This window comes from Rhamphochromis sp. 'chilingali' (genome assembly GCF_963969265.1).
Source record: "Rhamphochromis sp. 'chilingali' genome assembly, chromosome: 21".
Taxonomy (NCBI): Eukaryota; Metazoa; Chordata; class Actinopteri; order Cichliformes; family Cichlidae; genus Rhamphochromis; species Rhamphochromis sp. 'chilingali'.
Window position 1 is genome coordinate 18,329,398 of NC_137949.1, and position 27,282 is coordinate 18,356,679.

Here is a 27,282-nt window from a genome sequence, read left to right on the forward strand (position 1 = left end):
TTTGTGTATCGTTGCACCCCTAATATATATATATATATATATATATATATATATATATATATATATATATATATATATATATATATATATAGAGAGAGAGAGAGAGAGAGATATATAGATATAGAGAGAGATAGATATATATATAGAGATAGATAGATATAGATAGAGGTAGATAGATAGATAGATAGATAGATAGATATATCTAGATAGATATAAATTTTTTTAAAACAACCAAGCCTGGCTCACAGAAGAGCCTTTCACAATTTGTGGGAAACGTAGTTTCCATTTTTAAAAATATCAACTGCTATTCTACAAGAATCTAGATGACAGTTAAACACGGCTCAGAAATCTTCATCAAAATCAGATGCTTTGATTTGTTACATGAAGTTATTAACAAGGTTTACTTTGTCCTTTTTTGCCTTTTTTGCAGAGTTACAAAGTCTGCTTTAAGAAGTTGAAAGGGTTGCGGTGGAGTAAGTCAGATGTTTGTCAGACAGGACTGAAGGTTTAGGAAAAGATCATGGTTTGGGTTTAAATACACTCTTTTGCAGCCTTAACTCTGCAAACTGAAAAGTAACACTTACCGACTGTGTCATTACCCACAGCGTCAGGAAATTTACTCCAGCGGACACCTTATGTATAATCAGGAAATCCCAGCAGCTTTGAGAGGGTGTTTCTTTTCTGTGTTTTGCTGTTGTTGTCATTATTTTTGGCCCTTCGGTTTATGCTTGGATTTGCTTAAAAAGCTGACTTCATGTAGTTCTGCCCATCAAACCTGATTTAGCAGCATTTCAATCAAAATCTAATGTTACCAGTACTGAGTCAAAGCAATTAAGATTAGCTTTGTTAAGACTCTTTTAACTCTTTTATCCACATATATGTACTGCTCTAGAAAACGTATAAATGAAATGCCATAAAATGTTTTTATTTTTTCTGCGCTTATTTGAAGCTGTTGCTGTGATCAACACTGTAGCCTCACACTGTGGAGTTTGCGTGTTCTCCTTGTTATTGTGTGGATTTGCCACAGTTTCCTCCCACAGTCCAAAATAAAGAGCGTGCATCTCAGGTTAATTAGTAATTCAAAATGCAAATAGATAAAATTCTTAAGTGCATAGAAAATGTGCTGTATGAATTTATATGTGAAAAGGATCAAATTTGTAGAGCTTTGTATTGCGCTTCAAAAGGTTTGTAAGATTAGAAAAGGGCTATGAAAATGCCTTCCCATTACCATAAATGAATGAGGAGAGAGCATTAACTCTAAAGCCTATTCATTGTCCTGTGCTCATTCTCATTTCTTTATTTATCTTACACTGAGCCTTAGTGCAGCCCCTCAGTTCAACTTCTGTCTAGAATAAGCAGTTTTAGCTCCCTTCTCCTTCCCATTAAGGCAGCCTTCTTCTGATTGGCTGCCCCTCCAAAACCTCTGAAAAGACTAAACAACATGTGGATGACTCATAGCCAGAGCTGTGGGGATATTGCACTGATTGGTATCATATGGAGCAGAAATAACTTGGTCTACAGTGTACTTACCTTCCTCTTTACGTCACTAATCTGCTGCCCACCAGCACAATTAGTTCGTGTTTAAATTCAGCTGCTTTCACCATCACAGCTTTTGTGATTTATCCACAACATTTAAAATAATTAAATCAAATTAAAATATTCATGACAGATGGTTTCTCTCTACAGACACCTTTGCCAGTAAAGTAGCAGCAGTCCAGGACACCTACGCAGACGCCTCCATTGGGAATGTGACTGGCAGCAACGCAGTCAATGTCTTCCTGGGAATCGGCATGGCCTGGTCAGTGGCGGCCATTTACTGGCACATGAAAGGGAAGCCGTTTGTGGTGGAGGCCGGCTCGCTGGCCTTTTCTGTCACTCTCTTCACCATCTTCGCCTTCCTGGCCATCTCGGTGCTGCTTTACCGGCGCCGGGCCCACATCGGAGGAGAACTGGGCGGGCCCCGGGGACACAGACTGGCCACATCAGCCTTCCTTTTCAGCCTCTGGTTTCTTTACATTCTCTTCTCCAGTCTGGAGGCCTACTGTCATATAGAGGGCTTCTAAACAAACAAAAAAAGACTCCAGTGTGACACAATACAAACATACAGGGGTTTAAAGTACAACTTTAGAGGTAAAAGAGTGAATTCTCACTGTGGAATTTAGGTCAATCTTGTATGGAAAGGACAGGAGAGGGTTTTCCTTTACACCTCCCTACTCCTCTTCCTCTCTCAACCCCTTCTGTAAGGATGCTTGGAGGTGTGTATCCTGCCCTCTAGTGCCGACAGGCCTGGCTGATAAAGAGCGACCCTGAGCCTGTGTGAGTGTGCTTACAGTTGGGATTGGGATACCACCGAGTACAGAAGATGGCGATGCCAATAGGTGGTCCTGCATTCCACTGGAAGAGACTGCAGTCTTATATCCGGAGAGGGTTGAGTTAATCAGAGGTCTATATTTTTCTCAACATCTGACGAGAATGACTTTTTTTAAAAAACAAAAAAGTATTTTGGGGATAAAAATGCAAAAAATAAAAGAAACAAAAAACGAACACACAAGGACACAAAGAGGAATCAAAGAACTATTTTCAGATCTATGGAGTAACAAATGATTATAGTGAAAATGGGAATATGTTGTTGAGTGACAGTGGGATGGATTCATAGTATTTATTTTTATTTGCATAGTTTCCTAAGGAGCACGGCAGAGTTGTCAGAAATTACACGAAGAGGAAAATCAGCAGCGACAGCGTCCGTTCATACTGGCAGACGAGTCACCATTCAAACAGGAGGGGAAGAGGTGGACACCGTGAACATGGTCAAACTGCCCTGAACATTACTTCCGTACTCTAAACGTATCTATATATAATATATTTCCATATTTTCTGTATATTTTGAATATTTGTTTAAATGTGGTCACCTTCTGCTCTAACAACAGAGGCTGTGGCTAAGTGGGAGGGGAGGGTGGGGGATAAACTATATAATGGAACGATGTCTTCACATTTCTAAGAGTTATGTATCTTGCCTAGGTAAAAGTATGACATTGTATTTTATTTATTTACTGATATCTTGGTCTCACTCAAGTTTTCACCTTTTCAATCAGAAATCTGAAAATAGGAAAAAAAACAAAAAAACGTGTTGCTGCAGAGATAAATTCAGAGGTATTTTTGTACTTTTCCTTCCATGCACTTTGCTGTATAGTTCGACTTCTGGAGAATTCTACTTGTACATGTGCAAAAGGCCAATAAAAAGGTGTCGTTATGGACTGAACAGAGTGCCTGTGGAGGGAAAGGCGTTTGCTGCAGCTGCCCACAACCACCAGCTCTTTGCTCTGCTGAAGAACGTGAGCGTTTCCTTCTTATATGGTGCATGAGCTTTTATTTATTTATCTATTTTTTTAAGCTTCATTAATTGATTGGAATCATGGAATTAAGGGCTTTCCAGGAGCACATACCCACTGAATTTGGCTAAGATCTCTCTTTCAGGTATCTGTACAATCACAAAAAGCTTTCTCCTATGGATTGGTTGTGCGCTTAGCTTTTTAGCTATACCAGATGCCCTTCATTCACCATCACATGGTTACATTAGAAAAGGTCCTTCAAAGGTAATAGGTTTTGTGGGGTTTCACTGATTTTTTTTTCTGTGACTCTTTGGTTAAAGCAGACAAGTTTAAGTTTAGAAAAGACTATTATTAGAGTTATAATCCATCCATGTCAACCGTGTCATTTAGAGCAGAGGTGTCAAACTAAAGCCTGGAGGTCAGAATGGGCTATGTTTGGCCTATGATGTCAAATGGGTTTGACATCCCTGCTTTAGGTCCTTCAAGCATTCAAACTACATATATTTACAGAGGTCTACAGACACCCTTGAAATTACTTTAACCAATAAAAAACAAAGTCTAATATTTAGAGTGGAACATTTAGGTACCTAATCTGCAACCAGCCACCAGGTTGTGAGTGCAATGTCGCCCATCGTCGACTGTTAATGATGGGCATATCCATCCTCACATCATCCATTGGTTGGTCTCGTTATGATGACATGAGCTGGGCATTATTGCTGTTGTCTTCTCTGTGTTTCAAACCAGGAGATGATGAGCAAACATCTGACAGCAAACTCCTGATATCCTGGATAATCCCCCATCGATAACTCAGAGAATAAACTTCATGTTTTATTTAGTATTACCTGAAACTAGCAATCAGCCCATGAATTCATCATTAAGTGTTCACTGGGGTTACAGAGTGAGGATTTCAGGGTTATTTTTTCTTCTTGCTCATTATACATCCACAAAAGTCACCCCCTGCTGGTCAGTTCATGCATGGACTTGACCATCTTTTATAATCTACTTGAGCTTGAAGGCTGAAATAATAAAGTATGTAATAGCTTTAGAGTTTTCACTTTCTTTGAATTATCACTGAATATTTAAAGGAAAAATTTGTTTACCTGACGTGTGCAGAAGGCTAGCTTCATTTCCGATTAATTGCAGGCATTTAGCACAAATGTTCAGTTACTAAAACTGCTAAAATACTTCATTCATTTCAATACACTTTCCATAAATTTATTTCATAGTTAAGAAATGGTCATTAGTGCAGCTTTGAAGTAATTAAATGTTTCTTTGCCAAAGTCTACAAATGTATCCTTCCTTAGAATTATTATTACTGTATTAGTTTTGTATGTGTTGCATAATTTTGGCCTCCTTTTGCTGTAGTCACTATGTAAAGAGCAAGTGTCAGCGGTTCTCCGTTTGGGGTGAAACTGCTCAGCATCGAGAGCTGTTGGTGTGGGCGTGAGAGCAGCAGGTAGCTCCAGGTTGGATTTGAAAGTAGCCCGATATTAATAATGAACTACGTTTAACACATGACTGGTGCTTTGTTTTTAAAACAAGAGTTTAAAAAACTACAGAAACTCCCAAAGTGTCAGAAAACATGTTTATTGAATAATTTGAAAGTGTATGTGGGAATTGATTCTTGGCTAATTTTAAAATCACCCAAGAGATTACCAAAGAGGAGGTGGGATGCAACATCTGTTTTAAAGTATATAAAGAAAAAATATATTGGAAAGAAAAAACGTTTTTTTAGAGTAGACGACAGTAAATGGCAGTAACACTGTATTTCCACAAGGGGGATGTCAATCTCCAGTCCCTGTGGTTGTTCCTTCTTTAATTTCTCAGCACTCTCCTCCTCTTCCTCAGTGTTCTTCCTTTGTGGTGAGCAGTGTTGTAAATACGTCTCGTGGCTGAATCGGATGCTCTTTTCCTGGCCCTGGACCACACATGCTCACCTCACACTATTTCTCTCTTACATATAAACACACATACGCATATATTCAATGAAGAGCGATGGGTCCACTGCTGCACAATAGGGAGGACAGTTGGAGGGGCTTGCTGTCCCAATTCAGATGCAACACAAAACAGATAATGTACATAACTTTCAGTGTATGTTTACATAGACACAGTTTGGGTGTCCTGGGGGGTAAAAAGCATGACAATACAACTCTCACATCTCATCTACAGGTTATCTGCAGTCGCTTCGTCTGAGCCAGTGGAAGTGTGAAGTTTTTATTTCTTTCTTCTTCTTTTTTTGCAAGTCACAGGGGGTCACTTTGTTATCTGTCCCTTTGTAAAAATCCTGCAACAGGAAATATTTTGGTCCTCAGTTGAACAGGTATTCATGAACAAAAGGAAGTGCCAGTGTTCTTCCTTTTATCCCTGCCGTTAGTGGCTGTTTATATTGTTCATTTGGTTGTGTTTTTGGTTTTATCTGCCAGGACTTATTGAGTTGAAACGTTGGCCAGTGTGTGTTTGTGTGCTGTGCATGTTGCCGTGCCGAAGCCAGGCTGCGCATCCTCTTCACACCCGTGTGCACAGATGATGTGCACGCCGATGATGATGCTGTTGTCGTCACGGGGACGCAACTCAAAATTGGTTCTGTCATTTTGTCGTATTAATACATGTCTTAAGTCTGTAAAAAAAATTTTTTTTTTTTTTTAAAAACATAATCATACAAATCACTTCTGAAGGCACCAGTCTTTTTTTCTTCTTCTCTGTCTATAGGATGGCATTGAAATATCACCGTGCAGTAACTGGACTAGTGGTTGATGATGTTGTAAGACACTGTGGAAGGTTTCATTGATGAGGTGAATACTGTTCTTTTAACTTTGTTTTTGTGTAACAGAAAAGGGGCACGTTTTAATGGATGGGTATGTTTTCCTGGCCTGCAATGAGATGTCAAAAATAAAAAAGCAAATTTCCAAAGTGTTTTGAGATTAAACAGTTTTGTTCTTTTTTTCTGTGAAATAAAAAAAATGTTTTCTGGTTCATATGCAAACATTGGTTTCACTCATTTAAATCACCAGGAATCCAGCAACAAACCAATGATTTCATTAGAATTCTGATAAGATTTCAAGGCTCTTGTGTTAAGTTGAGTTTGACAACACAAGAAATCTCAGTACATATCATGTAACTGCAGCTTTAAAGCATATTTCGAGTATTAGGTTGTTTAGCCACACCTCAAATTGCCTGCTGTTTATGGTTTAATGTTTATCCTGATGCTGTTAAAGAAACCAAGAGCCGGCAGTAGAGGAACTGCTTTGTTAGCATTTTTCTAAACCTCAGAATCTTCCAAATTTATATTTGACACTTCTTAAAGTCAGCACTGAGGAAACACAACCATAAGCAGATAAGAAGCAACTTCTAACAAGGATTATTGTCAATGTCTGTATATTACTCTTTTTGGAAAACATTAAATCAAAGCCTCCTTGAGAATCTAAAACTCTTTTTTCCCTTTTCTTTTGTTTTCTTTTCTTTGTATCATTCTTAGTTCAATAAATCCATCATTTTCTTTCCCACTCACAAAATAAATGAAGTCTTTGTTTGCTGCTTCATAAAAATAAGCCTGTTAGAAAGAGCAATTGTCTAATAAGCTTGCATAATATTTTTTTCAACTATATCAAAATATGGAAGCTCTTTTGTGCCAAAGGAGGAAAAAAGGATGCAGATGATTTTTTAACAATATTTAGGCCATAATTTTTTATTCTTTAATCTTTCCAGCTATTACTTCATATTGTTTATTTAGTGAGGTCAGATTTTAAGTTTTAGCCTCGTGCTTTTGACTTTATCATTCTTACAGGTTAATTTTAAACTGCTTTTGACATGTTAAGTAAAAAAAATATCGAAACTGAATAATGCTGTTTATATTTTCCATGTCTTTTCTTATGTTTGGGTGTTGGGTTTCCATCATGTCAGTCTTCGTGTTTTCACATTATTTATTTACATCCATGTTGCATCCGTGCAAATACAGGGTGCAAATTAAAACTGCAAGCAGCTTCTTATAAAACGTGTCAGGAAGTGGACTGAAGCAGAGGACTCTTGTTCACACTTGTTTTCTTTTGTTCACTTGTGGTTTCCATTCAGGCTGAGAAAACAAGTAGATCACTTTTATTGCATTTCCACTATGGAGACTTTCTAAAATATAACATTTAAGGATAGTTATAGTTTTTGCAAATAGGCTGGAATTAATTAAATCAATATAAAAGTGGGTTGCAGAATGCCAGCTGATTGGATTTCAGCTATCTATATACACTCATTCTTTAATCACATTACTAAAATAGTGAGGGTTGTTATGTTGTCTGTTTTCTTTTTGTTTTGTTTTGGGGTTGTTTGTTTTGTATTTCAGGAAATTGCGCATGGAATTTAACCCTAACTTGAGTATTTTTGTTCTGGTTTGTTTGGTTTTCTGAAGGCAAACGACTAAATAAAAGGACACTGTCTTGGGACAAGGGTGGGAAATAAAGTGTTGTTGACGTGTCTGTGCACCAATAGGACGCCGGGGATGATTCCCACGCTGGCACAATTGGCTTAGAATAAAGACCACTGCGTCCGAGAAGTTGCAGCGATGATTGGGTGTAGGATTGTGCATTGAAAATAACCAGGCGCTGCATGTTTGATAGCAGCCAGCTGAGACTGAGGGGCGTGCGATGCAGCAGGATGGTGGTTTCCTGCAGTGTTTGTGTGCCGGATTAGCCGCTACTTAGCTCCGTGTGTGTGTGTTGTAGAAGCAGGGCGCACCGAGCCTCCAGCCAGCCGCGCCAGGTGGATGCGCCTGCAGTGATCCAGGTAGTCCCTATGGATCGCGTCCATGGATGTCTTCAAACCCGCTTTGGACAGTAGTAGTCCTAAGGCGTGCGTTTCTTCAACGGAAGAAGCAGAGGAAGATGTCTTTCGCTGGCCCACACCGGCAAATGGCATCAGCGCCGCGCCGGATACGGGACCAGCCGCACCGGGCTTCTGGACGGCCGTGTTCGACTATGAAGCGACTGCGGACGACGAGCTCAGCCTTCGAAAGGGGGATCTGGTGGAAGTCCTGTCCAAGGACTCCCTGGTGTCAGGAGATGAGGGATGGTGGACCGGTATGATAGCAGACCGGGTAGGCATCTTCCCGTCTAATTATGTCAGCAAAGGCACCGGCATTCCGGAGGAAATACGGGCCACTTCAGAACAGCAGTACCCCGTGCCTCCTTTGCACCGTGAGTATCCCACTGTGCTTCATACTTCTGCTAATGAAATAAATGTGCTATCACTGAAAAGGAGCACAGGGCTGCAGTCTTTTCTCCTATCTTTTGTCAGAGGGGGGAAACCACGTAGAGTGCTGTGTCATGGTAGGCGCAGTGCATTCCTGTTGGCCTAGAAACAGGATGCCCCAAGCATCCTTACAGCTTCAGGACCGCTATTCATCACACGGCCTTTCAAACAAACAGTGATGCACCCCACCTCAGTTCTCAAATTACAACGCACAAAGTGTGCAGGATACAAGGCAGGAAGCCTGTCACAGAACTGGAATCCTGTAGATATTCTTAGATGAAATTTGAATGATGTTATGTGCTTCAGAAAGGATTTTTTGTCCAGTGTCCAGGTGCAAGAGAGAAAGAAATGTAAAATTCTTCTCTTAGGGAAAAATAAAAAGTAACTTCTGGAGGGAAATGTAGGGCCAATGCCTCAGAAAGATACACTGAGCATAATTACAAGTAGCTATGTGTACTAAACTGTGAAGCCCTAAATGAAAATACTCTTCCTTCTTATTGGCCTTTAAGCAATAAAGATGCTCCAAACACAGGTACAAAGCCACTGTTTTTTGACTGATAACTACAAATCTGCATGTGAGCATATGCAGGTGTTTTAAGGTAATAAAACACAAACTATCACATGCTATTTGGGCAGACCAAACCACCTCAGCTGTCTTTGTTAGCAGCTGTCTGAGTCTTGTTGGCTTTCATGTCTTCATACTGAGGCAGCTGGCCTACTTTCACACACCTGAAATATTCATCAAGGTCAGTCTGCTTACTGTTAGGACTCTACAACATGAGCACATACAGCCTCAAACACTTAGTCTGTTCACATCAGCACATAGACCTTCTTTTCTATATAACCTGCATTTATTCCTTCTCCAGACATTCTAGCCAGATTTTAGGACAGATGCTTATCCTTGTGTAACAGCAAGAGGGATAGTTTCTGAATTTGGGGCAGCAGGGTGGCTTAGAGCTCTAAGAAGGCCTCCTTCAACTCAATGACCTGTTTTTATGATCCTTGCTAGCAAGCATGTACCTTGTTGAAAAGCAAAATGGGGAAATTCTAAAGGCTGCAGACAGGTTGACCCTGACTTCTAATGTCACTGGATGGCTGTAAGTACAAATACACTTAGCTGATGTTTATGTTTGTCTCATATGTGTCTTCTTTATTTCTCAGTTCTTGAGATTGATTTCTCAGAGCTCACCTTGGAAGAAATTATCGGGGTTGGTGGTTTTGGAAAAGTCTACCGTGCAATGTGGCGGGGTGCAGAGGTGGCGGTGAAGGCAGCACGACGGGACCCCGATGAAGATTTGGAGCAGACAATGGAGAGCGTTCGCCAGGAGGCCAAGCTCTTTGCCATGCTCAGCCATCTCAACATTATGGGTTTGCTGGGAGTGTGTCTGCAGGAGCCTAACCTGTGCCTGATAATGGAGTATGCCCGAGGAGGCCCTCTCAACCGGGCTCTAGCTGGGAAACGCATCCCTCCATGTACTCTGGTTGACTGGGCTGTGCAGATTGCCCGAGGCATGCACTACCTCCACTGCCAGGCTATTGTCCCCATTATTCACCGGGATCTCAAGTCCAGCAACAGTAAGAGTCATCTCACTTTGCTTTTTATTACCAAGTTTAAGAACCAATGCTGAAAAATGGTGAAAAAGGCCAATTTTCATATTGTGTGTCTGATCTGAAAAACAGGTTTCCTGAAGAGAACATGTTTTAAAAAAAAAAAGAAAGAAAGAAAGAAAAGAGTATCTGGCTTTGTTCTTAGAGACATGGCTTACTATTTTATTGTGAAATATTCAATTAATTGAACAACTTTCATGCATAAGTTATAGCATTCAAAGCAATAAAGGTCTGTGATACATCATAAGTCTTGCCATATGTGTGGGCAAAACGTGAAATATGCTGAAATGGACTTTTATTTAAGTCGACAGCATTAGTTTTCAGTATTTAGATACGATAAGGAATGTAATTGCCAAACAAAATAGAGGCCAAGAAATTATTATCTACACCCAGCAATGCCACGATTGCAAAGACTGACGTGACTTTGTCACTGATACTAATCACTGGTGCTTAACACCTCCAAACAGCCCTCACCCAAAGATATATCATATTACAGTCTTTCTGGGACAATAATAGCTCTGCTGATGCACTATTCAAGTACCACATGAAATGAATTTTGAAAGTAATGCTCATTCTGTGACCTGCACTGCTTGTATTCACTTCAGGAATGAGAGTAGAGAGGAAAAGGAGTTTTCGTGTGTGTTTATGGAGCAGTTGTAATCTTGCATTTTACTCAACTGGATCACCTAAATCCCAAGCCTATTAGTGAGGATTTGCCCAATGCTCTGTCCCAGACTGCCTATTGGAGGCTCTGACAATACATAGCCCAAGCCTCTTCCCTGCCATTGGCTTGTTCTGCAGTGATCAGCTCAGACGCCGCACTTCAATAGGGTGCTTTAAAGCGTTAAAGTCAGTCTAACTGGTTACCATCCTGGGAAATTAGGGGAAAACCCATGTCCTCATCACGGTACAGGAGCGCTGCAGGACACCGCAGTTGTCATTTAGCTATTTCAGAGTTATGCCAGTGATTATTTTTCCCCCCTCCGTTGTTTCTTGTGACTCAAAATTTAGTTTACCTAGCAAAGACATACATAACATGAAAGAATATCTATCTGTTTTTCTTTAGAGACTGCAAAATCCTTCCAAAAAGTTAAGATACTATCTAAAATGTAAATAAAACAATTTCAAGCCCTATATTTAAGTTTAAACTACTACAAAAACAACACATGAAGTCATTGACCTTGATACTAGGACTGCTACAGGACTGAATTTAAGCACCAAACCAACATCCCACAGATTCTACATTTTTTATTAGTAATGGGGGGGGGGGGGGTCCATCAGTCTGCAAAAGACAGAATGGTCATATAGTTTGACAGTGAAAGAATAATATTTATTTTGTTAAAAAAAAAAAAAAAAAAAAAAAAGATTCAGGGGAGTTCATTGTCTATAGAACATGGAGGACTTCAGAATTTGAAGAACTCTCTAGATGCACAGGAGAACTCTGAAAAATAATTGATTGGCAGCAGTCTTCTGGCTTCTGACTCATATCACTGTTGGCATGAATTGTAAAAACCTTGGCGATTCCTTAATCTGATTCTTTAATTCTTAATTTGATTCTTAACAATCAAACTGTTCGCCTTTCAGTGCTGTGGTTTCTGAGTGAATGCCTAAAGGCCTATACTGTAATGCTCAGTTATATTTTGTATGTATTCTACACTGTTTCTACACAAACAGCTGCTTTGGGCCTGAGCTCATTTAAGATGTACTGAGCTGAATGGAAAATTGTCCTTTTGTCTAACAAATCAAAATTTGAGCTTACTGTCAGAAACCTACAGTCATTTAAAAATAAAGTACACCCTCTGGCATTTCCAAGCTTTCACATATCGGGAAAAAACAAAAATATCTGGTCTTTAGCAGGTCTTAAACTGAAGTAAATATAACTTCAGATGCACATGATATATGTCAACATATTACATTATTTATTTAACAAAAACTAAGCCAGAAATGCAGATGCAGTGTTTTTAAACTAAGTATGCTCCATGAGTCAAAAGCTTGTAGAAACACCTTCAGTAATATTAGCATAAAGTAATCACTCTCCATTTGACTTTATCATTATCTCACATTTTTGGGGAGAAATTTTGGTCTACTCGTGTTTTCAGAACAATGCTTCAGTTTATTGAGGTTTGCAAGCCTTCATTTATGCACAGCACTCTGATGGTCCTAGCACAGCATTTTAGTCCGGTTGAGGTCTGGACTCTGAACCGACCACTGTGACACCTTGATTTTTGTCTTTTTCAGCCATTCTGTTGTAAATTTGCTCCTGTGCTTGTCAGGTTACATGACCCACTTTCAGCCAAGCTTCAGCCTCACATTTGACTTTCAAATACTTCGGTAAACAGAGGTGTTCATGGCCGACTCAATGACTTCAAGGTGCTCAGGTCCTGTGGCAGGAAAAAACAACCTGTCACAGTGCTCTGCAGTTGGTATGAGGTGCTTGTGCCAATGCTGTGCCTGGTTTTTCCCAAACTGGCGCTATACATGATGGCCAAACATCTCCACTTTGGTCTCGTTTGTCCAAAGGACATTATTCCATTGCAGCACAGCTTACTGTAGCTATGATACAATGCTAATGATAGCCACATTCATTTTAGAGACAAGAGCTTTCTGCTGGAAAAACTTAAAGCCGAACTTCTTTCATTCTTTTTCTGTTTGCCTTACCATGAACTTTACAAGCTTGGTTAGCATGTTAAATGCTAGAGTCTGACACTGGATTCTCTGAGCATGGCACTGTCTGACCTTGAGCTGAATGTCCTGGGACATACATTCCTGAGAAGACTGGCAAATCTCTTGAATGTTTTTCAGTTGTGAATCTTTCTCACTGCAGAACGATGAATCTCAAATTGTTTGCAAATGGTCTTATTAGCCTTCACAAACTAATGGGCAGCAACAATTGCTTCTTTAAGGTCATTCCGAGTATCTCTCCTCCTTGGAATTGCATTGACATATACTTGAATGCTGCCAAAACTTCTGCTTTTATAGGGGAGATCACACATGCTAATGATCAATTAATCAAGTCGTGTATTTGATTAGCATAACTGGCTGCTACTTACTGGAAGCAGTAAGGGTGTACTGAGTTTTTCACATTCTGCATTTTGGCTTAGTAAAGCTGCTAAGAACCAAATATTTATATATATTTTGAAAAACCACTATGTAACATTCAAAAATAATAAGCGGTAAATAAATATGTGTAACTGTAGAAGTTAATGTAGGTGTATTTTCTTTATGCAATGACTGTATGCTGCCATCAAGATGACATCTCCAGGCGAGGCCTTTGCTTATTCCAGGAAGACAATGCAAAAACATATTCTGCACATTTTGGGAGATCATGGCTACAGGTGCAAGGCTAACTGGTTTACAGCCCACACCTGTGCATCACTGAAAAAATACAACAAACAAACAAAAAATACAACAAAGGGGCTTCTAAGCTGTTGAAATAAAAAAAAAAAATGCTTTCTGGTTCATATGCAAACATTTGTTTCACTCATTTAAATCAACCCTGACCGTTTTAAATATAAATTCGGCTCTGGTGTTAAGTTGGGTTTGACGACACAAGAACTCTCAGTACATATCATGTAACTGCAGCTTTAAACTGCAGTTGAGCAACTGAAATCCTTTTTCGAGCATGGGAGAACATTTCATTTTCCAAACTACACCAACTGGTCTTGTCAGGTTCTTCAGTTTCTTCAGGATTAAATATGATACAATTCAACAGTAAAGATACTCATCGTCAACTTTATTTCTATTAGATTCAAAATGAACACTTACTTAAAATGAAGACAGTTATTCTCCGTTTCAACATTAGATATGTTGTCTGTAGAACTTTTTTATGCATAGTAAATTAAACAGAAATTAGGGCATATTTAGGTACATGTATCTGAGTTTAGTTTAAGAAATTCCCCAATGAAAAATTCCCCATTTTATTCTATAAAGTAGGTCTCTTTAACATCCAGACAAATGAATTATAGTGATTAGAGAAGTGAGACACTGCCTAGTCACACGCTGCTGTGGTAATGAAGGGTTTGAAGGCAGCATCATGCAACTAATCCCCCAAAAAGGCAGAAAAGTTAAGATTTCTTTTTGTAACACAGGAACTGATCTATGTGGAAGTCTCATTTTCAGTCATACTTGCAGTGTTGGCCAGATAACTGTCTGGTCTAGAGCTGCATAACTCTGTTTACAAAGAAAGTTGGGAGTTCCTTGAACTATTGCACATTCTTGGTCTCCAGAGACTTTGTGTTTTTGGCCATCCTCAAGCTTCTCTTCTAGCGTGAAGTGTACTTGGTATGACTGTTTTTACAAAACATGGTCAAAACTTGGCCCATATTTTAAAAAACAGTTTTATTAATCCACCACATCCTATTTTAACCTTATATTCCATCGTTTGCTGACCTGAAAACCAGCTTAACTGCAACTCTTGCTTTAATGACACATAGCTTTGCTTTTCATTCTATCCCACTCGGCAGTATGCCATTTTTATATCTGAACACTTTCCACTGCCTCTCTGGCCTCTCTGGCCTCTCCTTCATAGCCATTTGGTAGATGCTCTTATCTAAAGCACTGCGCATTACAGTGAGAGGAGCATTTTTGGCCTCAAGGGGAATCAGCTGTGTTTGTTTCATGTTGTAGTTCCCTATCAGGAGTTACTTTAGCCATGTGTTTGGTTTCAGTTTCTTTGAAAACTGCCCGTCTAGCATTAGAGCCACATGAGCACCAGATGAAGGGGGTTCTTGATGTGCACCACAGCCTGCAGACACACCCTCCACTGGGCACGGCCACAGCAGATGGTCTGGCAGTGCAGAGCTGAATGGGGGAGAAGGAGCATGTGGTTAGGAGGAGTCCTGTTTGGCTTGCGCATGTTGGGATTGGGTTCTTTTTTCTTTTTCTTTTTTTTTTTAATGCCTAATGGTGAAAATGGGTGTGTCACAGCAGGGTATTTGTGTAGTTTAAGCATATTATCAGTGTTTATTTGAGGTTTGTGTTGTTAAAATACATAATGAGAGGATTGTCACTGATCAAGGGTGGTGGTTTTCATCTCTGCTTTACTGGAGTAGCTCACCATTTCTTGGTTTCTCTGTTTGTTCTCTCCTTTTCTCTTCTCCACTTTTATCCTTCCAATCCTTTCATCATGGCCTCCCACCAACCGCACCCTGTTTTGTTCAATCATTACATGTCCAATTTTTTGCGTTTCCACATGCATTGTGTTTTATCATGGTACTCCTGCTGCTGCCTTCCCCAACATTTAAACATTTCTGATGGCGATTACTGAAACCTTTTATTTTTACGTCAATCCTCCCACCAATCTGCACGTATACCTCCCCTTCCCACATCCTCCAACCTCTTTCCCATCATGCAATAAAATTCCCTCATCACTTCCCCCTCCTACATTGCCACCCTGTCCAGTCCTTATCCTTGAGAGGGTTGAGATGGAAGATCTCAGCAACAAGACTCTGAAGATCACAGACTTTGGACTGGCTCGAGAGTGGCACCGCACAACCAAGATGAGCGCTGCCGGCACCTACGCCTGGATGGCTCCTGAAGTCATCCGCTCATCTACATTCTCCAAGGGTAGCGACGTTTGGAGGTGGGCAGGGGAGGGTGTTTTTGCAGGGAAAAAAACCAAAAGCATCATGTTGTGGAACTGGTCTGAAACGGTTAAAACACCACGCACTAGAAAAAAGTTCAGCCCGGGCAGCAGTTGCCATAGTGACAAAGCACAGACTGACACATGGGAACAAGAACATTATGTTGAGTTTTATGAGAAGGGTATACAAATGCAGTGCATGTAACCGTAGCTTTATGCACTGTGATGTTTTATGCCAACGGATAATGAGGAAGCAAAAAAGATCAATATTTTAAATATTTTTGCAATCACATATCTGATTTACAGAAATGTGTACAGAGAAACACCTGCAACCCTCACACCCATAACTGCTAAGATATACTGCACATACTTAGCTCATGTGTTTTCATTTCCATATTTAATGTGAGAGCAGAGGTCCCATACATTCATTTCAGTGTTATTTGTTATGCTAAAAGTTGAAAAGGCCGGTCATCTAGTTGATTGATTTACAGTACTTTGCAGTCATGTTTTAAGCAAGACTATCAAGCATGTGGAGGTTTTAGCTTCTAATATATGAATATTTGTCTCCAGTGGTGTATCACTGGGTGTCTGGATCATTGGTCATACTAAATTAGCAATCTGAAGATGTCAGTGGATGTTCTGATCAACTGGAAGGAATATTTGTCTGGAAATAATCAGCAGAATATTTAATAAAATACATAACAATGCCCTGTTTATTTGGAGGATTTAGATATCATGATTTAGCCTTATATCCTCATTTCCATCTCCATGCTTTTATTCTTAAACTGTGCTCGAGTAACTGCATGATTTACAGGTCAAAATAATTTAAATTTATCTTTTGTGCTGTCCTTTGGTGAATCCTCTTAGTTCATGCATCTGAGATAGGCCTTTTTAGCTTCCTTCACAAACCCTTTAACCCAGCTTTCTTCTGATTGGCTGCCCTTCATTAACAGAAGGGTTACACAGTGGGTGGGTGGGTAGTCTGTGCTCTCAGCCAGAGCTGTACTCCTGAAGTGACAGCAAAGAGGATATCCCCACTCTGAGATATCATACAGAGCCAAGAGCAGTCTGAAGCCAAGTCACACCAACTCAAGCATCAGTGTATGTAAATGAGATGACAATTGTTCCACTTTGAATGTCTAATTTGGGTATGTCATTTCAGTGTGGGAAGCATATTGGTGGTGGGTTTAGCACCGTCAGCTTTGAGCCTGCTGGTCACCTGGGGCGTTTCTGTGTTGATTTTGCTTGATCTCCTTATGGATGCACGCGTTTTCTCTGGGTGTTCCGGCTTTCTCCCACACAAACATGTCAGGATAAAAAGTTATTTTTAAATTATGTGTAGGGGTGAAGTGTAAACAGCTGACTGTCTGTCTGTGTTAGCCCTGTGATGTACTGTCCAGGCTGTCTCCCACCTCTCGCTAGGGCTGCACGATTTTGCATAAAATGAGAATCACGATTTTTTGACTTAGAATTGAGATCACGATTCTCTCACGATTTTCTTTTCCAGTATAAATATTTATTGCACTTATTAACTGCACATCAACTTCGTAACAGTTGAGACTGAACATAAAAACAATAAATAAACATAAAAACAACAAATGTTCTGTATCACGTGGTATAAGGCTCCGCCCTTGTCATTTGTTGAGCAGGAAGAGTGAGCACTTGTTTTCATGCAGAGTACGTCCCGGATCAAAATGCGGTACAATCGTTGTCGTCGTCCTTCTTTTTTTTTTCTTTTTCTTTTTTTAAATCGTTGTCATTTGGAAATGAGATCGCACATAAGTATGAATCGAGATCGCGATTTTCTAACGATTAATCGTGCAGCCCTACCTCTCACCTAATGAAAACTGGGATAGACTCAACCCTTCTGTCACCCTGGTTGGAAAGCCAGTTAAAGGAATGAATGAATGAATGAATGAATAGACTTTAAAAATGGCTAATTTTCAAAGTTCCCTGACGTTATTGGATTAATAACTTGTTCACGTTATCACATATAGTGTGAGAATTGTGGGAGCCAAGACCAAGAAGTATGCATTATAAAAGTAACTCTTTTCTCAAGAGTGCAGACAAGAAAGGGGAATTATTTCTTCTTCCTAATCAATGTTCCACCCTGATGTAGCATAAACACAGATCAAATACAGTAATTCCTAAGAACAGAGGTCTGTTTTGACCTGTTTAATTGCTATATAGGTGAACAAACTGTGTAGACAGTCAGGTCATAGTTTGTGTCATTACTTCCAAGTCCTTCTGATTTAAATCTGTGAAGACTAACCTGTCATACACTGATCTTCACGCATTCCTGATTTATTTGATTTCTTGGTTATTTAGCTCCAGCATTAGTCACATGGATCTGTGAGCTTCTTTTCTGTCCTGTTGACATTTTCTCATTTTGACCTTTTTATATCTCACCTTGGTATTTACATGAGTGGTGCACAAATGCAGTGCCACACTAATCTTTTTTGACATTTATTCAAATAAAATGGATTTGGTGAACACTCACAGTCTCTTTCAGCAAGCATCGTACTTAACATTCATATATTCATACACACTTTTAGCTTTAGAGGCACACTGACAGATATTGTGCAAGTACTTCTGCATGTACATTAAGCTCCTTTCTCCTGAGAGCACACCAGAGAACCTGTTGATGTTTTTTTTTTTGTTGTTGTTGTTGTTTTCAGTTATATATCCAAATTGAATTCGTGAATCTTTCAGTTTCTGGGGTTTTTTTCAGCAACTGTTTTTTATCTTTTCCTTTTTAAAAAATCTAAAAGTTATGGTGTGCTGTTGTGGGAGCTGCTGACTGGAGAAGTCCCATTTCGTGGTATCGATGGTCTGGCAGTAGCTTATGGAGTGGCGATGAACAAAATGGCCTTGCCAATCCCGTCTACCTGTCCTGAGCCCTTTGCACGTCTTATGGAGGGTAAGAAAAGAACATAATTTAATGTTCATGTGAAGTGTCGCCCTTCAGCTTAGATGAAAGGAATCACATATATATTTGAGATTCAGAAGCAAATATGTTAACCAGATGGTAGTTTGTTTTCCCAAACATACCACAGATTTTCTTTCTATTTTTTTTTATTTTATTAAAAATGAGATGGTTAACTACAAGATTCCTGTGTGTTCAGATTCTGTGAACCATAACTTACAAGCATCAAACTTGCACAGAATATTTTATTACTTTCTGGAAACAGTTAAAGAGCAAATTTGCTTGGATTGTGTTTCATCTGGTGCCACAGACTGCTGGAGCCCAGACCCTCACTCTCGGCCACAGTTCACAGCTATCCTAGACCAGCTGACGGCCATTGAGGAGTCAGGCTTTTTTGAAATGCCAGCAGAATCCTTCCACTCTCTCCAAGATGACTGGAAACTGGAGATCCAGGACATGTTTGATCAGCTGAGGACCAAGGAAAAGGTAAAGATGAGAGGTCTTTGATGCAGGTAGTTTGGAAAATTGCTGGTTAGGATTTACAGTCATTTGAGGGGGGGGGAGTGCATTTGTAAGGTCAGACACTGGTGTTGGGTGAGAAGGCCTGGCTCACAGTCTCCCCTCTAATTCATCCAAAAGTGTTCTGTCGGGTTGAGGTCAGGATTCTGTGGAGGCCAGTCAAGTTCTTCCACACCAAACTTACTCATTCATGTCTTCGAGGACTTTGCTCTGTGCAGTTATGCACAGTCATGTTTGAACAGGGATGGGCCATCTCCAAACTGTTGCCACAAAGTTGGAAGAATGAAATTGTCCAAAATGTTTTGTTATGCTGATGCATTAAGAGTTCCTTTCATTGGCACCAAGGGGCCGAGCCAAACTCCTGAAAAACAACCCCAGTTTTGGGATGTCCTGAGCTTTTCTTTTTCCCATTCACTGTAAATACAGCTTTGTTTTTGCTGTACGTTTTAGTGTTGTTGTTTTAAATTCACCTCTTGTATTTGGATTTCCCAGGAGCTGAGATCGTGGGAGGAGGAGCTGACCCGAGCGGCACTGCAGCAGAAGTATCAGGAGGAGGCGTTGAGGAGGCGGGAGCAGGAACTAGCTGAACGTGAGATCCACATCCTGGAGCGAGAGCTCAATATCATCATTCACCAGCTCTACCAGGAAAAGCCTCATGTGGAGAGCAGGCAGGGCAAGTTCCGCCGCAACCGTCTTAAACTTAAGGATGGAAACAGGATCAGCTTGCCTTCAGGTAATGAAAACAAAATATGGTACTTAAACAAAAATCATAGTTGCACTATACAATATTTCACCCTTGATTGATTATAGCGAGCTGAAATGAATTTATAGACTCCGCCTGTATGTTTTGCCCCATTGTTTATGCAAATAGTTGTAATTATTACCAATTATATTTTTGTTTGTTCATAAAGACTCATTCCCATCAGCATGACAAGCACAGTGTCACATGATCAATAAAGTAAATCATACTGACAAGATCTTTAACAAATGTGTGGTTTTTGCTGCTTTTATTGCTCTTAGTTGGAATTTTTCTCATAAAAAGCTTTTTATATGGCCTTGTGATGACACTGAGACATTGCTTCGAGCTGTCTTCAACTTTGTCACTTGAGTCAACATAGCTGGGGTGTGGCGTCACACTCAGATGACAGATAATAGCAATAGTTTCCTCATGGGTAATCACAGACTATATATAAAAGATAGGTGTCACTTCCAAGCCCTACAAGTGAAGGCAGTATGTCCCAGTAAGTCCCTTTCTTTATGATAACAGAAATTCTTACATTTTTCCCTGAAATGGAGTAAGTTGCAGGAACTTGTCTCACTGAAACAACTGAAAATGAAAACATGCTGCAAATAATTAAAAGAAAATGGGTTGGGGTATACCTACCTTTACTTGACATATATTATCTTGAAAACAAAAGCAGTTCTGACAGATTTGTATAAAAAAAATAAATGACAGGGTCTTTGTTCACTTTCTTGTATGTTTTTAATTTCACCAAACAGCAGGACATCAATCTTTTTCACTTCTTTACTTGTCTTTTCATTGCTCATACCGAGGCTCATACCAAGGCTACTGACGTGTGGCTGGCTCTGAGCTCTGGATAGCTTGAAATTTAGCCACTTTTCCTTTGTTAGTGTCTCTGAAATGTTTATGCTCAGCTGGCTGGGGGTGATTTAGGTTTGTTGGTATGAATATTTTCGTGGTGGTCCCCCTACAACAGGGATGTGAAATGCATTTTATATTGTGGGCCACATACTACTGACTTTGATCATTAGTGGGATGGACCAGTGAAACTACTTGATTGCAGTATGGATGGCAAATTGGGGGGAGGGTGTATTTATTAATAGAAAATCTATAAAACTGTAAATCTGTGTACGCCTTCATAATTTCAAATGGCATCCAGTGTGCCGGATTGGAGTCTTTGATAGGTCAATTCTGCAGCAGCAGCAGCATTTACAAAAATAACCACAGCTAACTAAATAACAAAATTACAATAAGTACAATAAAAGAAAAATATTTAATTAGTTAGTTAATAACTAATTTCATTACAAGAGAAACTAAATCTCACTGAGGTCAAAGGCCAAAGAATAAAAATGGGTTTTAAAACATGTTTTAAAAGTGGACTCATATTTAACAACCCGCCCTACAGCCCTATTTTAACGAACTGTGTCTTCTTCACTCACAATGAAGAACTCGCTAATGGTCATAGCCACACGCTAACATGTTGTTAGAGAGTGAATGTGCACATGCATGATACGGACTGGCTTGTAATCAGACAATCGGGACCTCTAAAAATCACTCAAATCAGTGAATGTGTAAAATGAATGTGTGATGTCCATCTTTTATACAGTATCTGTGCATAATGCTGTACAACTCTGACAATTTTCAATGATTTTAATAACATACGCACTCAATTATCAGTCCAGACATTGTAGAAATAAAGATTAATCAAAATTGTTCTCCATTACTGCTGCCAGCTATTCATGTATTATAATTCATATTACTTTTTTTGTCTTGGATTTGCATTTACTAAGGTACCGCATACACAATTAGAAAAACTAATGCAAGTCTGATTAAATATTTTAGATTTTCAGCACAAAATCACTGTGCAGGCATCTCCTTCCCATGATCGACGGAGGAGTTTGCTTAGCAGCGGTTCCAGCCCTCCCACTAGTCCACCGATGTTGCCTCGCCTGAGAGCCATCCAGCGTAAGCATAATACAGTTTTTTATTATTAAATTCCATAACTTAACTTTCCATCAAACTTGTTATTGGCTCGTGTAGTTTCCTTTTTTATTTGTTACTATTCTTTAAAACCCATTTTGCATTTTCTTTCTAAAGATTTAGCAATATGTCATTTTGCAGTCACGCCGGGGGAAGGTTGTACAGGTTGGGGTCGCAACACTTGTTTTCAACCTGATGAGGAGGAAAGTGAGAGGAAGGGGTCAAGAAAGAAGGGCAGAACTCGTGGATGTGGCCCCTACAGGGAGCATAGCGCTGATGCAAGGTGAGGAGACTGTAGTTTTGCTGAGGTTTTGTGGAGTAAGGCTTATACTTTTTTTGTTGCATTCCAATATTGGAATTGCTTCCAGAGTTAAAAGGCATGATTTGGAATACAAAACCCTTTCTTGCTCACAGTGTGAAGCCTCCCCATGAGGGCAGCCGACAACGGTCCTGCAGTGCCCCAAACCTCCGCAGATCCCCTAGACACAGCCCAGCAGTGCCTGGAGTGCCAAGCCTTGTGGAGATGGGTGAGCAGGAAGAGCGTAGTAGATCTGTTTTTGTCTGACATATGCACACTCCACATTATATTAGAGGGAGCTGTAGCTTAAAGGTGGCAGGCTGGCTGGGAGTGAGCTATTTCACTCCCACACAGTTCTTAGTGGTTGGCCTGGCAGACTCACAGATGTGCATGTTTGCAGCTGTATGAAGATTATGTACTTTCAGCAAACTGAATTTAGAAAGATGGAGTTGAAATACTAATAGACTTCAGGTCATTTCCACTATTAAACATACACTATTGTTTCTGTCAATATATCAAGAAAGAAACTAGTTTTATGTTTATGTTGTTTAACCAATTAAATAAGTTTTATAGTTCAAACATGGTACTTTTTTTTTCAGAAAATGAAGACTGCTGCTTCACTACTGAACCAGGAGCAGCTCCTGGTCAGTCCTACCTCTGCATTCCCTTCCATAAGGAGACCCACACTGCTGCTGCCACTGCTGATGGTGATGGAGATGAATACTGCCTCAGCAGTCAGGTGCCAGGAACACCACCATGCAGGAAGAGCCCAGGTGGAAGCAGACGCTCTGAACTGGTTTTGCTGGGCTGTGGGGCTCTGCTTGCAGCCGTCGGGCTGGGCTACAACTTGCTAACGTTGGCCCAACCGGAAGAGCATATCAAACCACGCTGGGAGGGCTTTTTCCACAGAACGGGGAGCCAGAGGCGAAGCACAAGCCCCCCGACCCGCAGACTATTCCGGCGGGAAAGCCCGCTCAAACCGTCGGCACCTTCACTACCTGAACGAGGCTTACCCTCCTCATACACACTGCTGTCTTTATCATCAGTGTCTGACTGCAACTCCACTCGCTCGCTGTTGCGCTCTGACAGCGAGGAGCTGTTGGTCTGCCGCCCTGCCTCACCGCCCACACAGCCTCCTCTTCCCTCTCATGTCTCACAGCATCAGGCCATCCAAACTCCAATCAACCCACTGGTCAACACACACCTTGAGAGCTTCAAGCGCAACCCACGCCAGTCGCTCACACCCACACATGTTCCCTGCACCACAAGTTCCTCACGCAGCCTCCGTCGAACGCCATCAGACGGAGCCATCAAGAAGAGCTGCCCACCTAATAATCTGGAGCCATTACCGGAAAAAACAACATTAGAAAACGCAGGTAAAGTGTTGACTGTGTTGCCATGTTGTGACTATGAGTATGAATGGTCTGTGCAGGTTCTCAGTCATCTAGGTCTTAGTAATCTAAGGAGCTTGGAAAGAAAAGCAACTGGACTTCTTTAAGATTCTTGAAGACGTTTCACCTCTCATCTGAGAAACTTCTTCAGTTATGAAGCATGAATGGTTGCCTGTCTCTTTATGTTAACCCTGTGTCAGACTGGCGACCTGTCCAGGGTGTAACCCACCTTTCGCCCTATGGCAACTGGGTTAAGTTCCAAGTCTCCCCCAAGTCTGAACTACATAGATAGAAGAAAATGGATGGATGATGTTTTGTGGACTAATTGGATTTGTTTTTCTGGTTCCCATGATGTCTAACATAAATCTAAGGAAGACAGAAGCCTGGGAATCAGGATTAACAGTGTTAATTAAGCATCACCACCAGCATGTTGCTATTATTATGTTGTGATCATTGCATTAGCCATTAGCTGAAAAAAAACATAAACTGTGTGGAAAAGACAACATTTAAACAATCATATTTATTTTAATTAAATGTTTTCTCAGTAGGTAAAACCAAAGACAAATGTGGATGTGGCTTACAAATCTGCAAAGAGATGCTAGATTGCAGCTATATACTGCCTCCATTCTGAAAAATGTGTAGCTGCTAAAAGATTTTCTGTTGCAAAGTCTAAAAACCTGCGCCATTGCTCTATTACCTCAGTAAAAACCTTTCCTGTGATTAAGTGAATTCCCAGTCGGACCTCATAATGTCTTGTTCAAGCAAAGTTAATGAGTGAGTCACAGCATTTCTACTATGTCCATCGTTTATATACAGTCTGTAGGTAAAGCATCCTTAATCGGATGATGTTGTTTAGAATCATTTCCCACTAGCTGATATTTAATAATAATATCCTAATTTTTTGCCAAACAATTAGCCAACTTTTATTCTGCTACAACAGGTGGCTTCAGAGTGTTAAAAGAAGACTGTTCAGAGGTCCCTCGGCTGCCCAATCCAAATGTTGTCTTCCCACCAACACCCCGCCGTCGCTGTCCTCCTGAACGCCCCAAAACCTTGGACTTTGTGGCACGACCTCGGCCTTCACCACGAGCGCGCTCCGATGTGTTTTGGGCAGAAGCTAGGCCCAGGGGAAACGGACAGACCCTAGGTAACGGCGACTCCCCTGCCCACACCTCAAGCACAGAGACTCCACCCACTGTAGAGTTCGGGAGAGACTCAACAGTGCTACCCACACCCATGGAGGCCCCAACACCGTACTCCCCACGCCGGAATGAAAATTTGTTGGATCAGCTGGATGAGGGACAGTATCGGGATGGAACAATCCCACTCTGCAGACCGGAGACGAGTCTTCCTAAAAACTCACCTCACCGCTACAAACCAGGATTCTGGTCATAACCCAGCCTGACCCTCACTGGTCCAACACAACATGGAGACTCTACCTGCTGTTAGCTTTTGGATGACCACAAATCTGGGTCAGTTGGCAATCTGGAATTTATTCACCTTTCTCCATCTACACAGTGGTCGTAAATGCTAGGAAGATATTTACTGTGAAAACACTCCCTTTCTGGCATTTGCTGCAGTAAATCTTTAAATCTTGCATCCAAAACTGCTCAAACAAAAAAATAAAAGAATTTGAAAATATAATCCGACCCAAGCCTGCTCGATTGTTCATTAGAGGAAAGAGATTTCATGTGTCATTTATTTTTTTCTTTCAGACTAAAGTCAGTAATGGCTTTCACCTACATAAAGCTTTGCATACTTGTGTTGATTTTAAGATTGAGTTAAAGATTGTGCATTTAATAAAGTGCACTTTTGAAAAGCATCATGAATGTAAAGCATCAGGTTTTCCCACTGTCAAAAACCTCTGGCTCTGCTTGTCTGTAAAAGCATTGTGTTATGTGAAATCCTCTGTTCATGTATATCACCCACTCCTGTTCTCATGGCAGATGGATTCCTGTTTTGTACTGACCACCTGTTGTCACCAGTCACTTCCACTATCCCAGTGATGGGGGATGTTCTAGTATAATATGTGCACTTCTTTGTATTAGCAACCTACAGTCTAGAAACGGTCTCCGTTAACTAATGTCTGACGTCGTCTCGAGCTCTGTATGGTGACCATAAAGAAGAATGTCACTACCGCTTGGGTTCAAAATAGAGACCATTCGCTCTCCTGTCTACTATTTGGTGTAACCCTGCAAGAGCAGCCAGAAGAGAAACATTTCTCCAAACTAAAAAGGGAACTTTGTGTTTGTAACTATGTAAATTGTCTGCCTCATAAATTGTTGATTAGGAAGATGATGTAATAAGGGATACAAAGTGGCTTTTAGGTTATGTGAGCCTCAGTGATGAAAGACTTCACTTTCAATCAGGCCCTGGTGGCATGTGGAAGTTTAGCCTCGGTTATTTTTATATTTGCGTTTATTTCATTGCATTTATTAATTAATTTATCTGATGTTTTATTTTTATATAATTTGTTTTATTTGCCTTCTGACACTTATTAATGATTTCCATAAATGTTTTTAGGGTTTTCAGTATCTGTGCAAATAAACACTCGGTCTGATCTGATGTTGCACTATTCAACAGATTTCATGACCACAGCTACATATCAAAATTAATTTCATGACAATTTTTAGTCATTTTATTAAATAAAAAATAACAAGGTAGCAGCTTTGAAATAAATAGGTGCTAAATGCATTTAAACTGGGATTTTCCTCACAGATTCTACTTGTTTTAATTTCCTGGACAGGGCAGTTTATAACAAAATAAAATATATTTAGGAATGATTTACTGTGCTTCTGCCAGAGGTTAATCCTGTTAATTGACTGTAAATCTACCACATTAAAATAGAGCAACACTTATGTGAAAAAAAAATGAACAGAAATATTCTCTGACTTCAGTCTCAATGCCTGATTCTCTCATTTTATTTCCAAATGTTAAGTGGCCTCTTATATTTCAGCTCTCTTTATTCTAAGTGTGACCCGATGTACTTGTGTATGTGAATGCTTTTTCAGAATGTGCTCATGCTCAATGTAGAAACACGGTATTTCAACTATGGGCAGTAGTTGAAACAAACTTAAGGTGTCATGTCTGAAACGTTACCACGAATAAGCTGAACTGTTGCTCATGCTGGGAACAATACTGTTAATGACTGATTTGTATTGCACTGGAACACACTTGAGTAAAATCATAGTAAACTATTTAACTGGATCAGTATTTCTTTGTTAAGGCTCTACAATTGTTTATGTGACTATGTGCCATGATGATGATAACACAAGCGTGTATTCACTAGGCCAGTCAGTAGGGTTTGAGTAGCTCAAGAGTAAATTGTGTTGCTTATCCCAGTGAACTATTTTGCATGTAAAAAAATATGTAGATTTTATGTGAAATGTTCAATTTATACCCAAAACATACCAAACCAACAACAGAGCAGCACATACACGCTGATGCTACTCATGATGACACACCCGATGTGCTGTAATACTCTCTGCAGCCTCCTTTGTGCATGCCTCACAATGTTCATCCAGTTTCTTAATCACTTTTCCCTCTAGGGCAGGAATGGGTGATTAATTTTCCCAAGGGGCCACATGAGAAACTGGGACTGTTGTGGGGGGCTGCGCCGATAAGATAAAAATAATACTGAGTAGGATTGAGTTCGGCTTATTGGTGTTACCCT

General features: G+C 40.2%; 2 protein-coding genes across 8 annotated transcripts in view; both read left to right on the forward strand.

The window, feature by feature from the left end:
* slc8a3 (solute carrier family 8 member 3) overlaps window positions 1–2,934 on the forward strand; it is a 134,618-nt gene extending 131,684 nt beyond the window's left edge. For all 7 annotated transcript variants that reach the window (XM_080871387.1, XM_080871390.1, XM_080871391.1 and 4 more), the window contains one exon: window positions 1,687–2,934. In XM_080871387.1, the coding sequence (XP_080727513.1) occupies window positions 1,687–2,063 (377 nt within the window). In that variant the 3' untranslated portion in view covers window positions 2,064–2,934. The remainder of the gene's footprint in view (window positions 1–1,686) is intronic.
* Window positions 2,935–7,932: 4,998 nt separating this feature from the next.
* map3k9 (mitogen-activated protein kinase kinase kinase 9) lies at window positions 7,933–26,767 on the forward strand. Its single transcript, XM_080870212.1, has 11 exons — window positions 7,933–8,509; window positions 9,726–10,139; window positions 15,573–15,753; window positions 18,525–18,673; window positions 18,990–19,165; window positions 19,691–19,931; window positions 21,783–21,905; window positions 22,062–22,203; window positions 22,335–22,447; window positions 22,818–23,594; window positions 24,550–26,767. The coding sequence occupies exons 1-11, from the start codon at window positions 8,122–8,124 to the stop codon at window positions 25,002–25,004; spliced, it is 3,159 nt and encodes a 1,052-aa protein (XP_080726338.1). The 5' UTR covers window positions 7,933–8,121; the 3' UTR covers window positions 25,005–26,767.
* The last annotated feature ends 515 nt before the right edge of the window (window positions 26,768–27,282 follow it).